Source organism: Drosophila sechellia, chromosome X (genome assembly GCF_004382195.2).
Source record: "Drosophila sechellia strain sech25 chromosome X, ASM438219v1, whole genome shotgun sequence".
Lineage (NCBI taxonomy): Eukaryota > Metazoa > Arthropoda > Insecta > Diptera > Drosophilidae > Drosophila > Drosophila sechellia.
The window spans coordinates 9304981-9328102 of record NC_045954.1 but is presented as its reverse complement, the minus strand read 5'-3'; the positions used below and the strand labels follow the sequence as shown (position 1 = coordinate 9328102).

At 37.9% G+C, this 23122-nt stretch overlaps 2 protein-coding genes across 2 annotated transcripts in view; one reads left to right on the top strand and one right to left on the bottom strand.

Moving 5' to 3' along the window:
* The window catches only part of LOC6617459, a 44598-nt gene that overhangs the window by 12194 nt on the left and 9282 nt on the right, over positions 1–23122 (top strand). The window lies entirely within an intron of this gene.
* LOC6617461 lies at positions 6971–7716 on the bottom strand. Its single transcript, XM_002041742.2, has 2 exons — positions 7493–7716; positions 6971–7427 (listed from the first exon to the last, which is right to left on the bottom strand). Exons 1-2 carry the CDS (start codon positions 7670–7672, stop codon positions 7254–7256), a joined length of 354 nt encoding a protein of 117 aa, XP_002041778.1. The 5' UTR covers positions 7673–7716; the 3' UTR covers positions 6971–7253.

Sequence of the window (23122 nt, the reverse complement as noted above, 5' to 3'; positions counted from 1 at the left end):
CGATGCAGTCATCAATAACCACAAATGCACTGCGAGAAAAAAACCGATAAAAAATGTGTAAAGTAACACAACACTTAAACAAATATGTTTCATAACCAATAAAGAGTTCCTCCTAAAAATTTCTTATTTTAAAAGCTCAAGTTTGTTAGATATTTTTAAGAAATCGAATTGATTTGTTATTTTCTGGCTAAACTCTATTTTGCGACTCTGTACAGTCGCCATAAAAGGTTCGATAACAATAACTGAGCACTCTCCTGGCATATGCCAATCAGAGAACTGCAGCCCGCCACTGGCACTCTACGTCCACCCGATAAACACTCGGTACTCCAGGCACCCCGTGTTTCTTGACACCCTACTTGCGGCAACACAAAATACTCGAGTGTTTTACCAACGTGGTGTTATTGTTACGAGTAAAAAAACCACCCGAGGCCTGCTGCGCAATAACCGTTTGGGTGAGTGGACGCACAGTCAAAGATCGGCCGCACGTCATTTTTTGTACGCGGGCTGCAGTTCTCTGGTCATTTTTTGTACGCCTAAAATTTGTATGGGTGGAAGCGTGACGGGTATAAGAAATGAAGGGTAAAAGGGAATACCAAAGAAAATTTTCGTGCTCATGTCTTTGCTCTTTAATGGACTCAATGTGTGCCACCCGTTTTGAATTATTGCCTTGTAATTTTTCACACGTCGCTAGCTGAATACTCTATTCTTATTCTTACATAAAGTCATTTTTAAAATGAATTTTGTGACATTATGTACATAGATTCGGCTATTAGCATTATTACTATTACTATTATTTTTACTATAATCTATATTTAAATTATTAATAATAATATTTATTATTATTATTATTAATTAATTAATTTTATTATTTATTATTAATAATTAAATTATATATATATATATATATATTAATAATATATAATATAATAATATATAATATAATATATATAATTATAATAATATATAATAATAAGATGAAGGGCATATTATACAACGTATTTGACAAAGTCTAGAGCCACGCCGAAAGAATAGTGTGTAAACGTATGAAGTGTAAAACGTATGGAGTTACGCATCTTGTCTTTGACTCGACTATCTGCGAGACCACCCGAGTATTTTTGGAAACACCCGAGTATTTTTGGAAACACCCATGTGTTTAACGGTAATGTGACCGAGTGTGGTCGGCACCCGCGACGCAGAGCACCGTATTGATTCGGGTGCGCGCACAACGGGGTGTCTTGTCTGCATGTTCAGATTTATACTGTGTGTTTGTAAGTACCCGCGATGTGCGTGGCGGGTAGCACCCGCACACAAAATTGTAGGGTGTGAGTCGAGTGGCAAAAAATGCCACCCTTGCAGTTCTCTGCATTGCCAATTAACATGGATAATTGAGCATTTCTGTAGCATACATTTCGGAGCACCAGACAATTGACAGTTGATAATGCAGTTGATTGCCAGATGTCCACTGCGTGTGGATGGCGACAGGATGGCGAAGGATGGATAGCATGATTATGCGCACGCAAATCCATTTCATTTTCCATGGGGTGTGGCATTGGAGACAACTAATTATGGTAAGTCAGGTGAATGGAAAACTAATTGAGATATTAGCAGTTAATTGAATCGCAACATAGAGTGGTGCACATTTTTTATATTCTCATGATGGTAATTCAATAAAATATCCAAACATTTTGCCGCACAGCCTTTATTATTCTTTAATCGACTCGCTGTAATTTCCCTTTTATTTACTTAGCAAGCTTATCTATCCAAATCGCATTGTGTCCACCACGTTCGAAGGACCGACAGTTAATTGAAATGGCAATTTCCCATTTTTTCCACCACTTGTTGTTTTCATTTTGGTTGCCGTTTACTGTAATTATAATTGGCAATTTGCGAATTAAATTGACTGCAATAATGCCGGCCGGCTACCACCGAAAAATCGCTATCAATAATGCAACAAGAATTGAATTGCGTATTCATTCAATTAGAGAGCGGATGCAAATGCGGATGCGAACTGAAGAAGCACAATCGCACATAGAACACCCGTATTGAATCATCCAGTGAAACGAAGCCATCAACGGATACTGCATCCTTTGCGATTGGCAATAAAATTGTAATTTCATGCAATTAATTTAAATAAAAGTGTTGGCAACAAACAGCAAGCCGGATAGCTAGCCATCTTATTACTTTATTGCCACTTGAGTGTCGAAAGTAAAGGGGTTGCTCCTGAGTGGGGAAAAGTGTAGCAATTTTGGCATTTAAGCCCTAAACGCCCCAATGGAACTTCTCGAGTAATCAACTTAGAAGATATATCTTCGCCAGAGCCCTGAGAATTCAATTATTGTGGCATATGGGTTCGGGATTTTTGCAACAAAATTGTTGGCTTTGTCTCTAACTACGGTTATCTGCCGGATTGCATTGGCAGTTATTACGAATTGATTAAGATGATTGGATTGCAGCAATTGGAGTGGGAAAGTGATTAAATTACAACTCTGTTGGGGGCAACAATATTGCGTTTTTATACTATAGTCTCGAAATGTGTATTCTTATTTAAAGATATTTTTAAAGCTGTTGCTTAATAATAATATAGATAACGCCAAGAAATTACAATGAAATGTATCTTTAATGGCTCCCATTGAAAGCATTATTTGTTGCTGCGCTTAGGACCAAGAAATTATCGGCTCAAATAACTTTGGCCACAATAAGTACGTGTAAGTACAAAAGTCACGAGTGTAACACCTTTTGGGCCGAACCCTTTAATCCGGTTAGAGCCAGCTACATGCACATGCATACATCATAAATAATTTAGTTATCCTTCGATGTTTTTACCTCGCTCTCTTTCTCTTTTTCTGGCTTTCCCTCCTATCTGTTCTTCTTTTTTTTGTTGTTTTTTCCTTTTTGGTTGGACAACATGACAAATTTATCCTAAAGTTATCATAATTCCCTCACTCAGAACAGAAGCCCCTGCGCCTGTGGCTGCTGACCCCTTTGCCCTGTCTCATGAACTTTGGCCTGTCAGTACGATGGCGGGCACAAAAATAGCGCCTATCTTTGTCTTATTTTTTAGGCATCCAAATAACTGAGCATCTTTGTACAAGGATTAATTTAAAAGTCGATTTTTTCACTTTGCTATTATTTAATTTGTAAAATGTGTAAGCTAATTGAATTATTGCCTCGTAATTAATGGTGCTGCACATAAAAAATTCTGCATTAAACTACTTCAAAGCCTTTGGCTTTTATATTGTAAAAAAAACCTTTGCCACTTATATTGCAAAAAAGTGTTGCGGCTTATATTTAGTGCAATTTTTTGTCGTCTGCTGTACTTTGTTTGTGTCTGTTGGGATGTTGTTCATTTTGTTGGCCACGTCCTCGACTGGGCGCAATTCGTATACATATTGATGAATATGTATAAATAAATTTCTATTGATTTTTCATTATTTATATTTAATAATAAATAAAGCAAACAGCTGCCCTCTCGCTCGCTCCGCTGCGATTGCACGACTGGCTTTTTTCCGAAAGTGTTGACACACCTAAGTTTGAAATTGAGTCGTTGGAGCACATTGATTGAGTTGCTTTTTTATATGTATATATATATGTACATATATATTCTTTTTTTTTTGGGCATACACACGGCTTACACAAAATTTCCGCCTTGTTGCGCAGCTCAGCAACATTTTAAATTCCCCCCACAGGATTTTGTGAGCTTTACCGACATCTTTTCTTCTTTTTTTTTCTATTTTGTATACCACCAGCGTGCTTGCGCTAAAAATAATTAAATTCAATTGCAATTCAGTTATCGTGCGACAGCCATAAAATAAAAAAAACGCCGAACAAATTGTGATAGAAAATTCAAAATGTCTACTCCTCCCATCGCCCATTTTCCGTTTTTATTATTATTTTTTTTTTTGTGGCGAGTAGGGAAAATATTGAAAATTTATTTATAGCCAAATACGCTACGCTGCACCTGTGTGTGTATGCGTCCTGTCAACAAGTCCAAGTGTGTGTGTATGCGTGTCTGCACACAACAAATCCTCGCCGGTGTTCGAGTGTGCGCCTGTGTGTGTGCATAGTCGGGTGTAAAAATGATTGAGTGTTTGAACTGCACTTTTGTGTCGTTTCCATCGTCGTCATCAGTGGCTGTGGCATAGGGAAGTGGTGGCGGGAAGGCGGGCGAAAACCACCCACCGCCATTCAGCATCAGCATCATCCCTCAAACAAAAATCCCCTTCAGGTACATTACATATATATTCTGAATAATGTGACAAACTGCAATAAATAGTTTGAATTCGATATGAGATACTCGGCTAAATATTAACACATAGCTTAATATAGCTTAATAAACAATTTGCAAAAAATAGAATTCCCATTTTTGAACACAGTTTAATTGCAAATTTAAATACAAACCGAACGGTATATAACAATCCATATTCAGATAACTATTTTTATAGTTGTTGCCAAAAAACCGATTATATTATGACGGAAATTCGTCATAACGGCGTTTGCCAAAAATTCGAAATATACAATGGGGATTTTCATCATAACTTGGTTAAAAATTGTCGTATAGATACGAAAACTGTCTTGAGCAGCTAATTACCAGTGATAACGATACCTATCACTTTTTGAAGAACTTAGGAAATTGAATTTTTTGGTTAATTTTCTCATTTTTTGTAAGGGGTAACATCATCAAAATTTGCAAAAAATAGCAAAAAATTTAAATATCCAGTTTTAAATACCGTTTTATTGGAAATTTTGTTACGAGCTCAACGAGGTATGGCATTCTATATTTCAACCTTTATTTGGAATGTTCTGACAAAAAACTGATTATTTTGTTCACTAAAAAGACAGAGGATGATAATTTCCAAACCAATAAAAACAAAAGCAGTGCATAAAATGCTAATTTGGTATAACGAATGCAAAACTGTGAATTTTGAAAAGCAGGCAGAATTGCGCATCAAATCTCTACTCTTTCGGGGCCAACGGTAGCGTAGAGCACGGCATCGTTGGCATCACTGCCATTATCGGTTTTTTCTGGCTTGTCGCCTGTAGCGTTCGTCCTGCGCCTGAAATGGTACAAATTAATAATCTCCATAATATGAATGTTCAATTAAAAAATGAATGCGTACCCTCTTACGGTCGCGATTCTTTTGGGATTTTGATAAAGCCTTCCACGAATCCGCTGCTCTTGATACGATAACGCGTTGTTGTTTTAGGGCTCGATGTTTTCTACGGTATGTAGCCACAAATTCAAAAAATGGATTGATCGAAGCCATTTTCCTTTTTTCTATAGAATATTGTAGATTATTTTATCAAATTGATGGGTCTTACAGCTGTCCCAAGTAACGAATGGGGTTAGAAAAACCGAATTGCTAGCTGTATACGTGTACGGCAAACCCCACGCCAATTAGATGGAATAAAGTTAAATTAAATATTAATATTCAGCTAATTTAAATTTCTAGCCGCCGCGCTAATTAACTCGGTGTGGCTAAGAAGTTTTGGTCGAATCGTATCGACGTGTTGTACACTTTACTATATATGGTCGGAGACTAAGTTACATAATTTTCAACGAATCTAGTATACCCTTTTACTCTACGAGTAACGTGTTTAACTACGTGTTGTGAACTTCTAACTTGGACAAAATGCGTGTTGGTTGCAGTGATCTGTAATCCTTGCACTTCAGATTCTACTTTTTGGTTTTGTTGGTGTCCAGCCCAATTGATACTGCTGCCGCCTATCATCTGAATGATCGAGTACAGAATATCCTTAAAGTCTATCTATTGGCAATAGAATTAAGATTTTTGACAATATAACATCCTTTGTTATGGGTATTGAACTGAAGGCTGAAGGTGGATGAAGTCAAATAAGTCAGTAAGTAATAATAAGCATATCGATTTCCAAAGCTTTGTAGTGTCACATTTTTTTAAAAGTTTGAAACAGCTAAAAATAAGCCATGTTGGTCTGTCCGTCCGTATCTCGGGATCTGAGGCACTCTACAGGCTAGAAAGCTATAAGATAAGGTTGCCACTCCCCGATCCGAATAACTCCCAAATCAGGAGGAGGTGTTGAAGGGCAGGGCGGCGCCCTGCTTGATCATCGTGTTCATGCGGCGGACAAGAGACATGGTGGCGCAGAAGGCCTTCAGGGTGCAACGCATGACGCTCAACAAGGTATAACATTCCAAATTCAGGCTTTTATTTTCATAGTTATGGAAAAAGAACTGATTACTTTATGACCGAAATTCGGAAAATCGTCTTTTGCCAAAAATTTGGCATTTACAATCGGAATTTTCATCATATCTTCGCTAAAAATAGTCATATATATGTAAGAGTAACTGTTTTGAGCAGCTAATTACCAGTGCTAACGATCTCTTTCACTTATTGAAGATTTTAGGAAAATGAATTTTGAGGTTAATTTTCAAATTTTTTTGTAAGGGGTAACATTATTAAAATTTGCAAAAAATGGGCAAAAAATAGAATTTTCATTTGTGGATACAGTTCGATTGGAAATTTAATTACGAACACAACGAGATATGGCATTTCATATTTGGACAATTATTTTTAAAGTTGTGTCAGAAAAACTGATTATTTGACTACCGAAATTCGGAAAAACAGCTTTTGCCAAAAACTTGATATTTACAAACGGAATTTTCGTCATAACTTCGCTGAAAATTGTCATGTAGATGAAAGAATAACTGTTTTAGCAGCTAATTACCAGTTCTAACTATCCCTCTCACTTTTTAAAGAATTTAGAAAAATTTATTATTCGGTCAATTTTTGCATTTTTTGTAAGGGGTAAATTTGCAAAAAATGGCGAAAAAATAGAATTTTCATTTTTGAACACAGTTTGATTGGAAATTTAATTACGAGCTCAACGGTATATAACATTCCAAATTTGGACAATTATTTTTATGGTTGTGGAAGAAATTTGCGAAGGCTTGGCTAAAAATTGTCATATACATTCAGGGTATTTCAACTGCGACTCACTTTTGCTATATATTTAATCGCTTTTATTGTTATCTCTGTTGGTGTGTTTGATTTGCTCGTTTTTACTTTCTGCGCCCCATGTCAAAGTCAATTTAACCTCTGAGCACTGAGAGACAATATTAAAACTTTTCAATCAGGGCAAAAAATAAAACAAGAAAACGGAGGGTACATATTTTTGAAATTAGACATTTCACTTGCATCAAAAAAAAACACAAATTCAGTTTTTTGTTTTGCATTGCGTTGCGTTATATATGTAGAATGCCACTTTCTTAAGGGTATTTAACGACCCCATATTTCCACGGTATCCTTGATGCCGTAACCTCGTTCCGAAGTGAACTTAATAGTTGCTCCTTTGGATCCAGGACCTCCACTGACCAATACAGCAGTTGCTCCGTGACTCTTCCTTTTGTCGGTAATCTTAATTGCCGTAATGGTCAGCGCATTTAGGTTGTCCTGTTAAATGGAAAATGTGTATGAAATTACATTTTAAATAGATGCCTTGCATCATTCACACACACCGACTGCTTGAATACGTATTTTTTGGTCTGCACCAGACCAACGAAAAACGCCTTCGAAACGGTATCCTTGGCCAATTTGTAATCGTTTACACCAACTTCGCCCCACAGGTAGTCATTTGCGGCGAATGTTGGCAAAACGAATGCGGCTAGCGCAAATAAAATAATTGTGGTATATTTCATTGTATTTGATAACTATTTCGCTATGACAAAACACTTTCAACTGATTTGGAAAACAATTCGGTCCAAGTTTATATTGCGAAGCCCGATATCTACAAGTACTTACTTAATTAAAAAATGATATTACGTTCAACATCTTAATCAGTTAAGTCTCTTTATCTTCTCCCAGTTGTCTATTTCGATTTTCATTCAATAGCGCGTTACTCACTTTTTCATTTAACCACCTGGGGTCGTGTGTTGATAATCAAAACGTTTTTTTAATCGAATATCTCTGGAATTTTTGCTATTTAAAAATTGTTTCCTATTTTTATATGTAGTGTATCTATGCACTAGCTCAATTTCAATATAATCGTAACTTATATGATTTTTTTATGTTGAAAGTTTGATAAACATTTGATATTTTATTGTGTATCTAATATTATATTTTAGATCGTGTTTTTTTTCAGTGCACTTCTGGCTATGGTTTTAAATTGTATTTAAGGTGGCTTCGACTCCAGCGGCTTTATCCACTTTATCTGCCACTTCTTCTTTATCTGCTGCCGCTTTTGTTGTTGTTACACAGGAAAATTACCAGCGACAAGCGTCGACCTTGGGCGCGGGGGGGTGGGGGTGGCTGCGGGGGAGGATGGAAAAGGAAGGAAGGAGGGAGGCTGTGGACGGGGGCGGGAAAAGTCTAAGGGGGCAGTGTCAACAGTTTTCCCTGCGGCTGAAGCTGCCGACGGGCATGTTTGTTTGTATGCACTTCAATAAAAATTTAGCATACGCTTCACTTCACTTCACTTGCCACACGCACCACACACACAAAGACACACACAGGTGTACAGAGTGGGTCAATGAAATAGTACATTGATCGGTAGGTTAAAGAATTTATATACATTTCATATTTAATTTTGTATAATTTGACTAGCATACATAATGTTACATTGTAAAAAGAAATGTTAAAGTGCATATACTTTAAAATAAATATGTAATATTAGCATTTAGTAATATTTGTTATATTTACAAGCAAATTACATTATTTATTATTTAAGCTTATTTTCTTGCATAAACAAAAAATTGAATTTATCAGTAGTACTATTAACTTGCCAGCAACTGGGCAAATACACACCTGTAACGCCCCCTGGCGGCAGGTACATGAAAACATTGCTTTGTATCATTTCCCCTTGGCAAAGCATTTTTCGATTATATGTTGCCTTTGCTTTTTTGCTCGTTTTTCAATCTAAATGTCAGCACATGTGCGTGTGTGTGTCAAAATGGCTGCCAGCTGTGCGTGCGTGCGTTAGTATGTGTGTGGCTGTGGGTGTACAAGTGTGCAAGGCTGCGTGTGTGTGTGTATGTGTGTGAGTGCGCGTGTCGTGGCAAATTACTCGAGTGAAGTGCGCACTTCAAGAATGAAATAGCCAGAGCAACCGACACGGCTCCCAAAAAAACAAAACTTCATCCTTGCCAGCCTCCTTTATCCGGCCACGCCCACCGCCTCCCATCGCCGCTTTTCCCCAGCTGAAAAACTCCGGAAAAGCGCGTGCATGTGTGTGTGTGTGTGTGTGCGAGAGCGAATTTCCTTTCTAATTTGCTTAACGCAACTTGCTCAAGTCTTGTTACGTTATTGTTCATCCATTCAGTGCCAGCCAGCTGCAACTGCTTGCTCAACCTCTTGTGAAATGGAAAACACAACATATGAACCTGGAAATACCCATTAAAAGGGACTGCAGTTATATTGGGCTTAAACGTTATCAGAGTTTTCTTCGAATTCATTACAGTGTTGAAAAAATACCTTACTGCTTAATAGTTAACTTTAAAATTATTGTTATAGCAACTTCAGTGCTAGGCAACTCCTTGCTACCCATTAACATTTGACTCTTAACGTGTGCATATAAAAATGCGAAATGGAAACTTTGAAGTTGAAAATTAAGGAAGCATAACAACAATTTATTTCAAAACGAACATTAAGAGGCAAGCGAAAAAGGACTCATCTAAAATTATTTGCAGCTGTCACAACTGTGGCTACAATTTTTAACTTTTGGCCCAGCACAATCCGTCGTATACTTGATATTTACTTTTCCCCTTTTTCGATTCATTTGTCAGCTGGTGTGTGCCATTTTATTTTATTTATCCTCTGGCCTTTATAAGTTGGACTTACCATCCTATTAGCTAATTGTCAGGCAGTCGAATGAAGCGAGCCCACTTAGTCCACACATTTAATATGCATTTTCAACCATTTTGAGCGACATCAAAGGCAAGCAACTCGAAGGCCGGAGCTTAGGCGACCTGCTTATCCTGGCTGCCATTCCTTTTCGGCTTTCTCGCTCACTTCCGGCCGCAGGAAGTGGAGGAAGTCAAGGTCCTCATCCGCATTTACATGGCCCGTAATACGAGACGCTACCAATTGATGGACTATTTTTAATGCATGGCTATTTTACAGGAAACTGCGTAATTTATACGCCGATGTTTTATTAATCATTTTCCGAGGAAATCAGTTTAAAAATAGCCATTTCAATTAATTAGTCTCCTGGTTATGGGCCCCATTTTGTTGTGTATTGCGTAAATAAATTAAGCCTGATATTTATATACATTTTAATCAATAACACAATTTTGTTTTTATTTTTTTAGGTACGGATAACATATAACAATTTCAATATTTCACTTTGACGCTGTTTAATTGTAAGTGATTTAAAATTACCTTATATTTGCTTTACGTTTAATATAAGAGCTAACATATTTTCTTAATTATATTGAACTATAACAAATATGTATCATTGCCAATTGGACTGCATTATTCAATGCAGATATAGTTTTCACATTATTGCGACACCGTTTAATTAATCATTATGAAGCGATGTGAAAAGAGCTATTTAAATTAATTAGTTTTATGGCTAAGGGTCACATGCTGAATATAAATTACACACACATCCCATATTTTACAACCAAATGGCGTTTAATTAAGTTTTTAAGCCGGCGAATCGAACTAAAGTCGCAGTGAAATATTGTAATAAATTCGTCTGGCTGATTGTTTGTTCGGGTAAATTTAATCAATAAATAAAATGTAAATTTCTCCACGATTCGCAAAGTAATTTTCTACCTTCGCCATTATATTCGTTGTATTCTTCTTATTCTTTTTTTTTTTTTTTTTGGTTTCCTGGCCTAGCGGCTGTTGACCTTGCTCGGTTTCTTTTTGGTGGGGTCAACCGCATCAGAAAGAAAATAAAATAAATGCCCAGAAGAAGAAAAACCGAAGAAAAGTTGGGCTGTGCGGCAAGAAAAGGCCGGGAATTCAAGTCACGACATTCGCACCTGGGGCGAATGGCGTTTAAAATTCAGAAAAAAGGTCAACAAATGCCCAGGTAACTGGCTCGGTCAGCTACGCAATAACGCAGAATATATATGTATATATATATATATAGGCATATTTCTATACAGTTATCTTCGAATAATTACGTACAGTGCGCGACAAGAAAGTAGTGCTCCATTCGGCTATTGTGTTAAGGTGTCTAAAAGTATGCAATGCAAGTGTAATAAATGGTTTTTGAAATGAAATCGCTGTGCTACTGGATTTAAAATGCATTGTTGCATACTTTTAGACTTCTTTTTTTTTTTAATATAAACATTTTGTGATAATTTTACAGCCGTAAAACGCACTTTCTGCGTACAGTTTCTGTATGCTCGCTTGTAAATCGACCATTCAAAAAGTCTCGCTTCAATTACTTTGAGTTCTGCAAACCTTTTTAGTCGTTCACATTTTTCCTTTTTGTTATTTTGTTCCTCTCTTTGCCTTTTGTATTGTGCCACTTTCTCCGGCTTCTGCTTACCGTCCTTCCATATTTTGCAGTTACCCTTGCTGCCGTATTTTCAAATGAAAGGTGACGCCGTATATTTGAATTTTGAATGGGGAGTGCTGATGGATGTGGGTGAGAGGAGGAGGTGAGGAGGTCCTGGCGGGTGGGAAGCGTCACCCGGGCATTATATCCTGCTATACGGCGTCAGTTTTTATTAAAAAAACTCATTATATCTCGCTCAGCAGGACGAAACGCGGTCTATGATTCTGGCGCTTTTGACGCCGGGGAGCATTAACATTTATTTAAGTTTTTTTGCACAATAATCATGCTCAATTTACTTGACACAAACTATTGCCTAACTTAAGTTTCAAAGTATACTATGCAGTTTAGATGCGGTTTTAATTCATTTATCTTCATTATTTGCTGTTTGAGGTGGGCAAACACTTGCGAAAGTCGATTACCCATGAAGATTTCTCATTTCTCAATAGCTTCGTTTTATTTTCTCACCTAATTTCCCCTAGTTTCTTTGAATTTCCGCTGCGAAGTTAATTTTCCGTCGGATTGTACTGTTAAGTTGCCTTCGAGTGCCAACGAATTTTTCATATTAAATTTCCTCGGCGTCAGCGTTAAGATTTTCCAGCCGGAAAAAGCGTTGTTAGCCATCTTAGTCATCTATTTTTAGTGCTGTACAATTTTTGTTTGCCATTTCTCCTTAAGTAATTTGTTTTCTCCTCGCCACGTTTTCAAGGGTATTTGTGTGTGTGTGTATATTTACTTTCTTCCACGGGTAAAAATCCAACAGAGTGTAAAACGAAAAATGAAAACTATTTTGCGACACAATCCTTCCGGTTCCTTCGCCCACTTTGCGATGGGGAAAGTTTTAATTTTAGCCTGGCCAAAGGGGGGAGGGGGGCTGGGAAAATAAATAGTGCGAGTGTGGTGGGGGAAAACTTTTCAATAAACTATCGCATCGCACACATGCCACACATCCGCTTGCCAACTGCTGCCAACTGTTTAGTTATTTTTTATATTGTTAGAGCAATCCGCTCTATATATCCTTTTTCCTTTCTTTTTGCAACCATTCTGCCGGCTTTTCTTCACTTCTCTCCAGTCCTATCACCCCTTTCTCCGTTCGCCATTGATAAGCTGCGAATGCCTCGAACGCCATTTGCCAGTAGATTTGTTCACTCCAAAGCTTGCTGGACTATTTGTTTGCTCGGGAGAAAAGTTAGTGGACTTACAGTGGGGCCTGACTATGAACTATATTTTTACATAAAAAACAAAATAATTTTGGTAGATTCACTTCTTGCCTTTTACTTAGAAATGAAATGCATTTTTAAGTGGATTTTCATAAATTATTCATATGTTGTCGCTTCAAAGTAATTCCTTAAATGTTCTTAAGTTTCTTTCATCACTCACGATTGCTTATTTTTTATTTGTTTATTTGTTTTTCGCAGGGCTTTTCACCGAGCGCCTTCTGTCGCTCCCTGTCTTACTATAAAAGTTAAATTGCAATTTCGAAAAAGTGTTTAATATGACAGTTGCGCCAGGAGGGGCAAAGCAGGAAAACTCGGGAAAGTGTGATAAGGAGGGGGAGGGGGGGATGTGAACGGCTGAAGGAAGTATTGGTTGCGTCAGGAGGCAAAAAGAAAAGTAACGACGAAAACAAGAACTGGCAGCAGCCTCTGCAGAAAATCTCGGCTTCGGTATGCTGTCAACGTTGCAGTTGCAGCGGTATGCAGTTGTTGCAGTTTTCCCAGTGAATTTTTACTCGTTTGTTTTTGCTTAACCTCCCCCCCTCCCCACTCTGTTTTGGGGACAGTGAAAATCGCTTAAGCAACAAAAACCTGACAACGCATCCAGTTTTGCTAAATGTCACTGCCAACCATTTTGACGACCAAAAGACTTGTGCTAATCGCATCAGGGGCGACAATTGAAGATGATTAAATGGCCGGGTGAGCGGAAAACTCACAGGTGTGGATAATGTTTCAACCTTCTAAGCTGTTAATTTTATTCGACTTCACCCTAAATTTACCGAGCAATTAGCAGAAAAGATAATTTGACTAATGGCCAAAGGAAACAGGAACTCGGGCAGTTAATAATAACCATTTCCTTTATTAAGGACTTTAAGAACTAAAGTATACAGATTTAAGCAGCGTAAATTTATACGCATATTTTAAAGTGTATATATATATTGATATACCCAACATAATATTCATTTTGGAAAAGCTTTTAACCTCTATGCTCCAGAAATCGGTGCGAAATCCTCGTGGGATTATCAGCCTATGGATTTATTCAAGGCCCAATCGACCCTAGAGAAATCTCCAATCCCAATCTCATATACACAAAGCTAATGCATAGAGTAAGACCTTCGAGACGAGTAGATGGATCCTTGTCCTTGACCTTGGCCCCGATGGCGTATACGCAATTTATGGAAAAATATGTGAAAACAAAAATGAGCTCAGAGCGCATGTAAATGATATTTGCCATCCGATGCGGAAAAAATTCATGGGCGACAATCGACAAAGAAAATATTCGATGGCTGGAATTTTTCAGTAAAATTTGTGAATGCTCATAAGCGAAAATATTGTCGAAAAAGCCGCAGATGCCATAATGAAATATTGCCAGAAAATGTGTTCCAAAAATCAACAGCCAAGGCCAATTTTGTATCCGTCAGATATGCATACGAATATGTACATATGTATGTACGTATTTGTATTCGTTCCCATACATACATATGTATATAAAGCAGCCAAAATTGGGTTCAATAAAATGAGAGAACCTCACGCATTTTACGACAAAAGAATGAATCTAAATCTTGGCCATAAAAAAAGGGCAACATGAAACCAAATGTAAATCGAAACCAATGTCAGAAGAGGCACGTTCCGATTTCAAAATGAAGACTTTTCGAATGCGATGGAATTAAATTTGGGCTGTCGTTTCGTTTCATTTCATTTGCCCCCACACTTCGTGTGTATTTTTAGTCAAGGTATTTGGGCATTTAATGAGCTGAGTGGCTTTAAACGCCATTTATATGTTAAGCATATTCCTGATTCATTTCAAGCGGGCCTTTTAAGTCGAAGGCTTTATTGCCTGCTTTAATATTGTCGAAATTATATTATAATTATATTTTTGGTTTCGTGTCTAAGTGGTGTGTTATTATATAGAATAAAACTTGTGCTGACAACGCCCACAAAGTTGCCACAAAACGATAAACAATTCAAATTGAATTTCGCCGACTAAATGATGGCCAAAAGCGAACAGGTTAGTTAAGGTCGAAGGTTAAGAGAAATGAAAATAAAATGTGAAATAATCAAAGCGCATGTGATTTGCATAATTTGTAATGTGGAATTTCCGCTCACATGGCTCTCATTTCCTGTTACACACTCACCGCCCACTTTTCCCCACTCCTTTTTCCATCGCTTCCCAGCCAGATTTCCCGGCAGCTCTTCCATTCCGCTTGGATAACTGTTTAATATGCATAAACTTCACTGGGAAATGTGGGCGGCGGTGGGCGGTGGGTGTGCCATACACACCCCAACCCCAACGCCGAAAAGGGAGATTTTCGGATGGTGTATCCTTCCGTTCGGTTAGCAAGCCAAAATCTGCCTTCGGGGAAATTTTTGGAGGGTGAGTTGTGTGTTGTTTTGGCCTAATTGGTTGCCGCTACTCAGCGACGAACTTTATCTACCAGTTTTGTTACCATCTTCCTGCTTTAAAACACTCATCGCTCACTTTTCATTTTTTGTTCTTCTGCTCTGTTCCGCCAAAGTTTTCGTCTTTTTGCCATTTTTATGGGATTTATTTTATTTGCTTTATGGCGCAAAACTTTAAAAGGCTAATTGGGCGTGTCTTTATGGGTTCCGATTTCAACATAAATCGAGTAGTTTTCTCTCGGCTAATAAAGGGTATCTCCTCTTATTGATCAGCTCTTTTGGTTGATATTATTTTAAAAAAATGTCAACAAAGTTGGAAAACATTCTCGATTTTTACTGTGCCGGCTTTTGTCGATTTTGTGCAACAATTCTGGTACATTTTCTACATAAAAATGATTTTTTCCAAGGTTATTAGTAAATTCTTGGGAAATTTGCGATTTATTTACTGTTATTTTCAAAGCTTTGTCTGATACAAAAAAAATCGAAGAGAAAAAGTCTGTTTGTCTACATTTATTCAATTTAAATTTCGTCCTTCGATAGATTCATTTGGCTTGGAAATATTGTCAATGGCTTATCTAACCGACTTTTTGCCAGCTTTTAATGTCGTTCTCATTTTCCCAACATCGGTAGAAAAGTTTCCCATATATCACTCGTTACACATCCCTTTGGTGCCCGCATAAAACTTTTCGCATCGCACACTTTCCGTTTTATATTCAAACTGTTTTATTTCGACCTGATTTTTACACATGAATTAGTAAAAAACACTCATTATAACCTTCGTCCCCTTTGCATGTCTACATTTTGCAGTTTTATTTCGGTCTTATTTTTGTGTGTGTGTTTTTTTTTTTGCAGTTTGTCGTCCTTGTTGTGGCTTAGTTCTCATGGCGGCCTCCGGTGCGTATGAGCAATGTGAAATGTAAGCCAGTTTGCGGCACATTTGCATATATGGCAAAGGGTTTTTCCAACGCGCGCGAAGGAAGCTAATTTGCATTCGAGGGTCCCTGTAAACCAGACAGACATTGATGTGTGTGTGGGTGAGTGTGGGTGTGAGTGTGGGTGTATGTGTGCGTGAGTGAAGAATGGGTAGGGAGGCGATGGTTTTGGATGGTGCGATTATATCCTGGCCGCCTTTTGTGGTTGAGTTTTCACTGGCTTTTCTTTTTCGACGCTTTTTATGGGAAATACTTTGTGCGGCCGCAGCCGTATTTCGTATTTTATGTTATTTACCAGTGCTTTGCACACTTTGGGGCGTCTTTAAAGTTGCATTTTGAATACGTTTTAAATGCCCCTTTGTGTGTGTGTTCGGTGGCATCATAAAATGTTTTTGAGTTTTGTATTTTTGGGGCCAAAGGCTTGCGGTTTTTTACGGTCCCCTTGAAACCTTTTTTGGATTTTTGTGTTCTTGTTATTTTGAAGAGAGCACTCTCTTGTCCCTTTGGTTTTCGGCGTGTGTGCAATTAAAAAAGGGCTTACTTGCCTTTTTGCTCATTTCATTTGCATATACCGCCCAGCTTTTCCCTTCGGCGGCAGCTGCGTCAAATTGATTTCCAACCTTGGCAAAATCCCCTCGACGGTCGGCAGTCGCATTATGAAATCAAATATTCAGAATTTCCCATAGGGATGGAAAGTTACAACATAGAATATATATTTATAATATATTTACTTTTAAGCTACTCATTTATTATTACAGCTTAATTGTTACTTTAAGGTTTATGAAACTTTTAAATATTTATTAAAGATACAATATTTTTATTGAACAAAGTATGTTGCACATGTATTTATTTTCCGGTGTTTGCTGTTGATATCGTTGTGGTTTCCGGACGAACTCAATGGCCGGGAGGCAACTTAATTAACGCGTGTCAAATTCATTACGTTGGCCACAGTAAAACAAATGTCATCCTCGCAGGACACGCAAGTTATTTCATTGCCAGAAAACGTCTCAAAGTCAAAAGGATACGTGATGGAATGTACGGGGGTCCTGGGAACAACATTTTCATCCCAGAAGATAAACAATTGAAACGGGGAAAAACGAGATGCGGCACAGACACATAAACTTCTTGAGTCAATATCACAACAATAGATATACTAACAATGATAAAAGGAGAAAATATAATGTAGCTATAAAAGAGGTTTAAGGTTTTTTATTAATCCGAAATGTCCAACATTTTTAATATATAATTGTGCGTTTAAAGCGAAAGGACCCTCAACTTTTTAGGGTATATAAGAGCCATTTGAAAGTTTTTCTGTACGCCAACTGCTTCTCTTTTATGATTTCAAAATGTCTAAATAACAATTGAGATACAACATAAAGAAGAACAATAAGCAGCCGAGTACAGCAGTAGCAACAACTATAATATTAAATGAAATTTATTTTATTGCAGACAACAGACGCCAAGTTTTGTTTTTCCCCGTCGACTCATTCTCTCATTCCGCTAGCCTTCACTTTCACTTTCGCTCCCACTGGCTTTCACTTTCGGCCCCAAAAAGTATGCTTTAGAAATTATCAAAGCAGAAACTGGCGAAATAAAAGGCAGGCGGAGATGTGGGGGAAAATCGGACAGGTAAAACCCAAAATGGACACCTGGCCTCAAGTGTTTTCGTGCACACACACACACACACACACACATTTATACTCAAGCGCACAAAGGACTCGGCAAACACATAAAACATAATTGCAAATTAACCTTTTTCTGATTTTCTCCACTCTCCTTCACACGCACACACACACACATTCATATAAACAGGAGCAAGCCAAGAGAGCTCAAATAACTGTAATTTCATTTGGAGGGTGCCCGAAAAGCTACATTGCAATACACTGAGCGGAAATCCCTTAATTGAGATCATTGATCCGAATTACAAGTGCATATAATGTTGTTCTACATTATCATTTTTCCCTAATCTTGCGACTTATCTCGAGAACTCGTTGTGATATTTTGTTTAAGTTTATTGTTAAATATTTATTAAAGCATATATTTTTTTTAAGTGCGTCGAGCGTGGCGGCAATGACAACTCCTACCTGTTGATGGGCATACAAAGGAGAACTGTACATTAAGTAGGCGAAATTATTGAGTTTACTGTAATGCCGAAATAAACACAAGGAAAAGCGCCGGAAAAGTGGGCGGGGTGGCAAAGCGGGCGGACCATTAACACAATTGCCTGGCTGGCTGCTCTCGCTCGTTGTCAGGCGTCTTTGGGTTAATGATTTTTATGTGCATTTTAATGTGCCAACAGTTTTTGCCCCGCTTTGCTGCGTGTAAAATGAGCTAAATATAATGAAAAAAGCGCCTTGAAGCTGTGAAATGTCGCGAATGACACACTCACACACACACGCACACAGGGGTATTACTTAACTACAATAACATAAACTTAAGCGGGGGGTGGTTGTCGGTGCGAAAGGGACTGCGACACATGTGCGCTGCGGGGTAGTAAAGTTGATTGCCTTGACAACTTGTGTCGCCAAGTTTTCCGCCCTGCGAAAACTCCTCGCAGCAATTACAAACTTCAATTATAATGAAAAAACATTATCTTGTAATTTTAAGGCTGGTGCGTTGGAGCTGTGGAGATTGATTTTCCATGGGACCTCCTGTTGTTTAAGGATTTATTTAATTGCCGCATGCGATTTCCGAGAAGTTTCTGAAATGAACGCTTTGACTATATATACCTTTCACCAAAGTCCTTTTTAACCTGCTGGGTATCCAGTTAATAAATATATAAAGATATAGTTTTTTCTAAACTAAAAAATAAAACAAAAAAGAGTCTTGAAGTTTGTTGCCCTTTTTGTTTGGTCAGCTTTTCTTTCGATTTGATTGAAAGAGTTTGAGAGTCCTGCTTGCCACAAATGTGGACATTTGAAAGGTGGCTGTTCCCAATTTCTATTTGGACTTTCCATATACATAGTTCCTTCGCATTATTTGTGTAAAGTTTTGCGTATATTTTTTTTGGTTGTCGGAAAATTGAACTGTCAACAGCATAAACCGATTGCCCAGCAGGCTGAAAAGTACAAATTGTGGAAAAAGCAGCACAGGTACGCCATATAACAAGCCGAGTGGAATGCGAAAAGAAAGAAAGTTTCTTACTTGCACCTTTCCCTTTCGTTCTCGGCTTTTCTTTAGCTTTCTCCTTTTCTTATTCGCCGCCCGGGGACAGAAAAAATGTGAGTTGAAAGAAATAAGATAAGCAGTGAAAAGTTGTAAATGTTGAAATTAGCGAAGTCACTATACCACTGAAAACTACTACAATTTATTATGGATTAAAGGAACGCCGTGAGAGTTCTGAAAAAACTATAACTTTAAACTGTAAAACGTTATTTTGAAATTAATTACTGTTCTACTTGCATACATGCTGTTAGCATCAGCTGTGCACAATCATTTTATTGCCATTTTATTGGCGGGCTATATTCGCTTGGCCATGACTGTATGTTTGCTTATGCGGCGAGTCCGTGGAGAACGGCAGTCAACTGTTGATTGAACATCTGCGTTGCCTTTTCATTTGCATATTTATATTCTTGTTGATTTTTCCTCGCCCGCTTTTCCTTTCGCTACGCTTTCCTTTCGCACCCCCCCCCCCCACATCGGATTTTCCAAACGCCCGCGCCATTTTGATAATTTTTCTTATTTTTTTTTATTTTATTGCTGTCTTAGACAAAGTTTTCCAATTGTTTTGCCACTCGATTTGCATATAAAAATCGACACAAAGAAATATTGTCACCGCAAAAGTTTCAGCTGTTATTTATTGCGATTTGAATTCAATTCGAATCTTTGATTCGCCACGCCAAGTGAGGAAATTAATTAGCGGACATTATACAATTTTCGTGAATAAATTTCCCTTTTGGCATATTTCCATTTTCCAAGCAATTAGCAGGTCGCTCTGCGCCTTTGAAGCGCCATGAAAACTTTCTCCTCACTTTATGACCATGGCCATGGGAGAATTCTCCAGTATTTTGTGAGCATGTGTGCGGGTATCGTTTTCCGCACACACACACACACACCCCATTTGCCCATAATGTGCTTATCTAATTTATGGCTTCATAAAGCGGCAATTATCGAATTTCTGTATAAAGGTGCTTCTCTGGTTTTCATGGAGAAAATTCATTGTTTAGCCAAAGAATAACTAAGAGTACATACAAAATATACTTAAATCTTTTTGAACATATGAATTTAGTAGATTTTATGAACATTTAATATCCGCATTTCTCTGAAAAGGCGAATTTTTTTCTATAAAAATAGAACTTTTTAATTTTCTAGTAGACATTCTCTTGAGCTGTTTAAGAAAAACACCAAACTTTATAAATTGTTTAGATTTCCTTACAAATTTCGCGTCAACTCTGAGCTTTTGGAAAACGGGAAGAAAAGCTTTAAAAGTCAACAACTGCCATCGTTTTCCTTCACCGTTATTCACCCTGCCTTCTCGCAATTTTTTTTTAGTACGCACCGAAAAACCGTAGTCAAAGTCTAAGGATATCTCTTTCTCGCTTTTTGTGGCTTTAAGACAAATGAGAAAAATACACACACATTCTAACACACATACACTCGCATGACAACCTGGTAGGCAACGTGAATTCTCGATACCCTACTTAGAGGTATCTCTATTCCATGAGAGGACGATAAAAATTAATTAACATACTATTCAAATTCATTTACAGATTCGTTCGTATGTAAAGCATTTCCTTTGGGAATTCACTTAAATATACATTTAAATATAAATTTAAAGTAGAGTAGTTAAGCTTTGCTTTCCGTATTCATTTTTCTGGGTTATCGGCGGACGAGGACAACAAAAACAGCCAGGAGCAAGCGATGTCCTCGTCACGGCCTGTCCTCCAAGAAATTTGGGCGCTGGCAATATTTATTAAGCTTTTATTCCAGCCATCAGGCATTAGGGATAACGATGTGTCGTTGCAGCAGCGCCAGCAACAGATTCCGGGGAAAATCTTTGCCCACGATGCCCCGCCCCCCCACACACCGCCCCCGGATATTTCAAAGGCTTAAGCAGAGGCGTAGGCAAAGGGATGAGAAGGAAGCTTATGGAAAAGGGACGCACTTCCTGCGCCAAGTGAAAATGAAGTCGACTTATTTGGGTCCCGAGACCAATTGGACATTAAGTATACGCCGCGTTCGCCGTGGAGGTTCTCCCATAAAATGGTCTCCAAATGGGCAGCACATCTGTTCAGGGCTTCGTAGGATAACACTCTATATTTAAATGTAAAGTGGGATTTTGAATCGAAATCTTGTTTCTTGAATTGCCAGAGCTGAGATTACCCTGGGTTTTCTTTTGCTGAATTTATCCTTCTTAGTTTAGTTCCTGTTCTTAGAACGTACAATCGTATTAGAAAATGAATAAAACAAGCAAAACGTGTTTATAAACTTTTCATTACAAAACAGAGACTAGGCGAGATGAAAGCTAAAGACAATCATGACAGAGAAGCATTTAGTTTCAAGAGCTTGCATTTTTCCACCCATTTGCATGCAGACATTTTCATTTATATATATTCATTATATATGTACGAATTTCACTACCGAAAACTAAAAATCCATTAAAATGCACTTGAGAGTGCCACAGGATGCAGGCGGAAAATCTCCGAAAAGGACGATGGGAAGTGGGGTGGGAAATCAGAGAATTCAATTTGAGCAATTTCCTGTTTTTCAAAAGGTGCTCGTCGGGTGTCGGCCAAAATTAAAATGTGCTAAGCAGGACACAGCAAAAAAAAAGAAAAGAACGAAAAAATTTTGATGAGAAAACGATGGAAATGGAATTGGAAGGCTCTTGAAAGTCACTCAGAATAAAAGGAGACCCCGAGTAAACACTTTTCCACCTCCGATGCCGCCGTTTCTTTTCACTTTCTCACCGCGAACTCTCTATTGAATTTTTCAATTCAAATTGAAATTAATATTCACTTTGAGCATATCAATATACACGGCTATATATACACATATATATTCTGGATTGGGATTAGTCTCCTGCGGGCAACAGAACGAAAAAAAAAAAAGAAAAAAAAATCGATAACGTTGCGGAAAACCCCGGGCAGAAATTGTTTTGATGAGCTGGAATTAATGGAAAATTCAAATAAAGCACAACTTTATCGATTTGCGAGCGATGAGCAAACGAACTCGTATTTCGGGTGAATTAAGATAAACAAAATAGGATTTATATGGAGCCCCAATAAAAAAGATGCCAGACATTTACGACAACCATTTGATTTACTCAAATGAGGACAATGTCAAAGCCAAATTGTAAATTGACAATGGGCCATAAAAAAGGGAAAACTCGAAGCCCAGTGAAATGAAATGGAAAGCGAAATGGAAAAGGAAAAGAAAACGAGAAGCATAACGCATAAGCTAAAAGGAACCTGCTCATCCAATACGTGTAATATTTGTCGAAAATAATTTATATTATAATGAACCAGATGAAAGGGGATATCCTTTTAATACCCCAAAGGTTAAATTCAAAGAGACTGTTTTAAATTATACAATAGAATGTTTTTTACACTACTTTACATGAAACTTCGCACAGTAATTTCGTTCATGAAAGTAAATCATCAACAGAAAATCCCAATTAGATTTCCATTTGCCAACAGAGTAATTGAAATTGATGGGAAATAGTTGGGGGGTTGCAAATCAAACAAAGAAATTCTGAATGCTGACACTCTCTGCAGTTTTCCAATTTTCGGCGCAATAATTGAAGGCGGCAAACCAACTGCAGGCATTGGCATTGGGCAAACGAGCTCGAGATAAACGAAAAACTTTCGGCACTCAAAAACTTGTTTTGTTGTCCTCGCCTCCTGTCAAGTTCGTTGTAAAGCCTCGAGATTCCTGGGCTCAGAACTCATTACAAGAGTCCTGAGGAGGCACAAAAACTTTCCGACTAATCCGTGATTAAATACTCAGTCCCGACCAGTCGACTTTGTCATTCGGTTGGGTGTGGTTCAATCATGGCCGCCCGAAAGCCACTGAGCTTCACTTCTCTTGCCCTCCGCTGCCACCGGAAGTGCCCGGGAACCCATTTTGACCCTTTTAAAGTCCTGCACTTCC